The following is a 4830-nucleotide window of genomic DNA, read 5'->3' as shown; positions in this document are numbered from 1 at the left end:
TCGGAAGAGATGAACACGCTGATATCAGTATATGAGAGCTCTGGACCAATGTTGCCTGAAACAGAAGCAGATCATTTGAAATTGTCAGGCCGTTTACAGATTACGTGTGCTTGGGTTTGGGTGAGGGGGTAGCAGAGAGTAGAGATTTTCCAAGTTTTTTTTAGAATAGATTAGTACAGTCTGTCTTTGATGCCATATCAAAAATCCAGCAGGAAGATAACGTAACATGGGAAAAAAATGAATAAATATATAATATGACAGGGATGCATCTTTAAATGGTAACACTCAAAGACCAAATATTGATAAGCTTGGACCTCTTGAACTACTCATTCATACCATTAATCTCTTGAAAATTAATCTTGATGGTGGCAAAGAGAAGAGTAAACTATTATATGCTGCCTCTAGGAACACCTTCCTCCTCACGTATAACTTCAGCCTATGAAAAACTGGTGTGTGTATGAGTGAGTGTGTGTGTGTGTGTGTGTGTGTGTGTGTGTGTGTGTGTGTGTGTGTGTGTGTGTGTGTGTGTGTGTGTGTGTGTGTGTGTGTGTGTGTGTGTGTGTGTGTGTGTGTGTGTGTGTGTGTGTGTGTTTCCAAGTTAAACTTGCCAATATGCTTCTTGAGTGCCAGGCAGTTGAGTAATCCATTAGTATAGGCAGTTGAGTAATCCATTAGTATAGACTATGTAACCAAAATTATACAGTGCCCAAAAGAATATGACAATATTCGGCAGACCATGGCCATCCAGCATGGCAGGAGAAGTCACCTGGTTTATGCCCAGCCTGACTACACTTACTGCCTTTATCCCTTCACACCGTTTTTTCCTCTCCCCTTCTTTTTCTTCCCCTTGTGTTAATACTTCATCACCTGTGGTTATGTTTATTAAAAAAAAGAAATTGGTTAAGATTTCCTAGTCTATCTATATTGTCCAAGTTTGCCCACACAGCCCCTGAGCCCAGAACAGTGCCCCAAACTTAGAAGTGAGTTGCTCAATAAATAACTGTGCAACAAATGAATGAGTAAAAAAATGAATGAATCATGTTCTGATGTTGATGTGTATTTGGGGAGGTCTTGAGAAGCAGGAAAAGTACCCTAAACATGTAAGAATTTACCACCGAGGCTGATATTTTTTCTTTAAAAATAGCATGAAGGGGGCTTCCCTGGTGGCGCAGTGCTTGAGAGTCCGCCTGCCGATGCAGGGGACGCGGGTTCGTGCCCCGTTTCGGGAAGATCCCACATGCCGCGGAGCGGCTGGGCCCGTGAGCCATGGCCGCTGAGCCTGCGCGTCCGGAGCCTGTGCTCCGCAAATGGGAGAGGCCACAACAGTGAGAGGCCCGCATAACGCAAGAAAAAAAAAAAAAAAGAAAAAATAGCATGAAGGGAATGTTAGCTCCCTTCACATCAGTAGCCTAAATAAGAGCACAATAAAAATGCAATAATGAAAATGTTAATTGAGCTGCTGACATTTAATGCTTCAAAATGAGAATTTAAAGGCAGGCTACATCTTGTCAAGCTCCCATCAGCATCAGGGAGCACACAGCTAGCCAACTTGTTTTGACACTCAGGCTTCCAAAAATACCCCTGGGGCTCAGGGCTCAGGCAGTCAGTATCAGTGGGGTGGGGACAGGCATGGTGAGCGGCTCTGAGGAGATGTGTCTGGAATTTGGATATTCCACTCTTCAGATCCAGGTTTTAGAAGACACAGATGAAGAAAGAAAAGAGGGACGGGGCAGAAAATGTCAACTTGAGTCTTTTAATGATGGCTGCCTGGGACATTGTGCTAAGAAGGATCCTGAAGCCATATTTGGTTCCAACAGAATAGAGTTCGGTGATCTGTTAGTAACGTCTACCAAGGGTGGTAGAGAGAGGGGGAAGCAGGTATGAAGTCCCCCTAGAGCTGGAATCTGCCAGCCCTGTCATGGCTTCTTAGGCTCTGTCTCATCACCTCTTACCCTCTTCAGGAGCCGGTTCTGCCTACATCTTAAGCCTCTCTTTCAAAGCTTGACCCAGATTGATTTTGGAGGCGTGGTGGTGGTGAGATTCCAAGGCTCCCAGTGAAGACTGTTTTGGAAGTATCTTGGGTCAATTGAAAGGATCCCTGAAACAAATGCTGCTGATCACAGAGACTAGAAAGTCAGTTCCCAGAGGAAAGGACAGGGAAGAGGTGTCCAGGATGATTTGATCTTTGAACATGTTCAGTCCCTAAGTGGACCTGTGGGAAGGAAATCTCTGATAGGGAGAGTCAGGGTTCTGGCGTCAGAGAAGAAAGATCTGAATAATGTGCCTCACTGGCTAAAGCAGAACTAGAGGGGGGCTTCCCAAGGTGGCCTCTAGCCAGACTGGAGGAAGAGGTAGCTGGTCCCCGCTGAAATGATGTGATAGGAGGGAGAAATGGGGAGAGGGATGGAAAATAGGGAGCTCCTCTCAGCAACAGCTTAGCTTGGAAATCATAGAGGTGCCGCTGCCCTTCTGGGCATGTGTAAACAACACATTTTTAAGCCCTATGTCCTCCCAGGGCTACCTTTCTCTGCTCCTTAGTTAGACACGTGTAAAGGAAAGAAAGAAAGAGAGAAACAGACTGAGAGAGAGAGAGACCAAGAGAGAGACAGAGACAGAGAGAGAGAGAAAGAGAGAAACTTTTAACATCCTCTGGGGTTAGAGATGCTTCTCTCACCACCACTGATGCCCACTCGGGGTGATTAAGTGCAGGGCGAAGCAGACATTGCACAAGCCACTGCAGGAAAGGAAAGCACCTCCATGGAGGAGAAAACACAAGGGTATGAACATTCAGAATGCACAGGAAGCATGGCAGGGAGCCTGGGGTAGCTGTGGAGCAGGCATGTGAAGAGGCTCAGGGCTAGGTCTGGCTGAATGGCTACCGGACAGACTAGACTTGGAGCCAGAGGGAGTGTGAGTGAGGGCACAACACCTGTCCCCCTGCCCTCCATCCTTCAGCTGTAAATCGAGGACAAGAGTAATCGCCTTTTCTACATCATAGGGCCGTTGTGCAATCAAGGCTAGGAAAGTGCTTTGCACACCTTAAGGCCCTGGGAGGATGTGAGGCCTCTACTACTAGCTTGAAACCACAGTGGTAAGGACAGTAAGAACCCTAGTGCTTCTCGTGGCTAAAAGCAATTGCCAGACTCTCCAGACTGGAATTCCATCTGCCTTGAGAGATGGCCTCAACAGGAGTTTGAGATGAATCCCCAGGTGTCCTGTCATCCCCACAGCTTCCGGGAGCCCTCATCTCAGTGAGAGGTGGAAGGATGCAGTGAGGAGTGGAGAGAAGAGAGGCCAGGATCACTGACACCTGAAGGCAGGTGAAATGCATGGATGTGGAAAAGGATCCTGGAGAGACAGGCTCCATTCAGGCCAATGAAGCCATCCTAGGATAACTTCGTAATTATTCTCCCGATAGCAAATAGCCTTCCAGGGAGAGCTGGCAAGCAGGGTAAGGAGAAGCTGGGAATGAGAAGGCGTGTGCCGGTGACCTAGCACTGGCTTTTCATCAGGATCTCGTCAGCTGTGTTATGGCCCTCTCAATGCAAAGCACCAAACAAAGTTACAAGAGTGACAAAGGGAGAGAAAAGGAATTAGTAAATTCTCACGTATATGGACAAAAAAGTTTCAGAATCCAATCCTTAATGTCTATGTGTCTGTTAGTTTACAAAGACTTAGCACTAGAGCAGTTTAGAGGCACGTGATGGTCTCAGGTAATAACAACCACAACTAACCTACCTGACTATGCTCTGAGCCCTCAGTGGGATCTTCCATCTCTAATTCTTACAACACACTCACAAGGCAGGGAAAAAAAAAAACAAAAAACAATTTCATTTGCAGATGAGGAAAATGAAGCTCTGAGGTTAAAGAACTAAGCCAAATTCATAAGGCTCGTAAGTGTCAGAGGTCAGCTTGGAAAGCAGGACTACAGGGTTCCTGAGTGCATTCATTCATTCCGTGGATGCAGAGTGAATGCATATTATTTATGGATTCTCCTGAAGGAGATGTGCAAACCATATTCTCCTGGTGTAAGAAGAGCAGTTCTAAATTTCTGTAACATTAACAATGGTAATAGGTGACAGGTATTTAGTATTCGCTATGTCCTAGGCACTGTTCTGAACACTTGAAATCCATTGCTTCATTTAATACTCCAATTCCATTATGTTGGTATTATTATTCCCACTTTGGCAATGAAAACACCAACGTTCAGAGTGGTTAAGGTACATAGAACCATGCCTGACTATATAGTTAGCATTTGTATTTTATAATTGATTACTATTTTTCAGTGTTCCTTCCACTCCAGTCCAGAGTCTCCTATAGGCCTTGAGGAGAGGCAGAGAGCACAGCAGTCCCAGAGCTGGGAGGTCCAATGAGCACGGATGGTGGTGTGTGGGGTTCACTCCCCCAGCCAGGAGAACACCAATAGAGCCTGCCCAAATCTCTCACTGTCCTGGGCCCCCTGAAGCCAGTGGTGTTAAATATGGTGGCTCCAGGTCCTACCGGGTGGAGAGGAGTAGTCTGAGGTGTCAGAAGGCTATGCTAGCTGTCAACCCGATTCAGGTGGACGGTCACTGGTGGTGTTAAAAAGTTCATAAAGGGCTTCCCCGGTGGCGCAGTGGTTGAGAGTCCGCCTGCCGATGCAGGGGGACACGGGTTCGTGCCCCGGTCCGGGAAGATCCCACATGCCGCGGAGCGGCTGGGCCCGTGAGCCATGGCCGCTGGGCCTGCGCGTCCGGAGCCTGTGCTCCGCCTCGGGAGAGGCCACAACAGTGAGAGGCCCGCGTACCGCAAAAAAAAAAAAAAAAAAAAAAAAAAAACAAAAAAAAATTT

General features: G+C 46.9%; 1 protein-coding gene across 1 annotated transcript in view; it reads right to left on the bottom strand.

Moving 5' to 3' along the window:
• Positions 1 to 4830, bottom strand: part of SORCS3 (sortilin related VPS10 domain containing receptor 3) — a 616865-nt gene that overhangs the window by 85598 nt on the left and 526437 nt on the right. The window contains 2 exon segments of the mRNA XM_007470447.1: position 1; positions 3 to 55. The exon segment at position 1 is cut by the window's left edge and continues 35 nt beyond it. Coding sequence (XP_007470509.1) covers position 1; positions 3 to 55 — 54 coding nt within the window.

Source organism: Lipotes vexillifer, unplaced genomic scaffold, assembly GCF_000442215.2.
Source record: "Lipotes vexillifer unplaced genomic scaffold, Lipotes_vexillifer_v1.1 scaffold916, whole genome shotgun sequence".
Classification (NCBI taxonomy): domain Eukaryota; kingdom Metazoa; phylum Chordata; class Mammalia; order Artiodactyla; family Lipotidae; genus Lipotes; species Lipotes vexillifer.
This window is presented reverse-complemented; position numbering and strand designations above follow the sequence as displayed.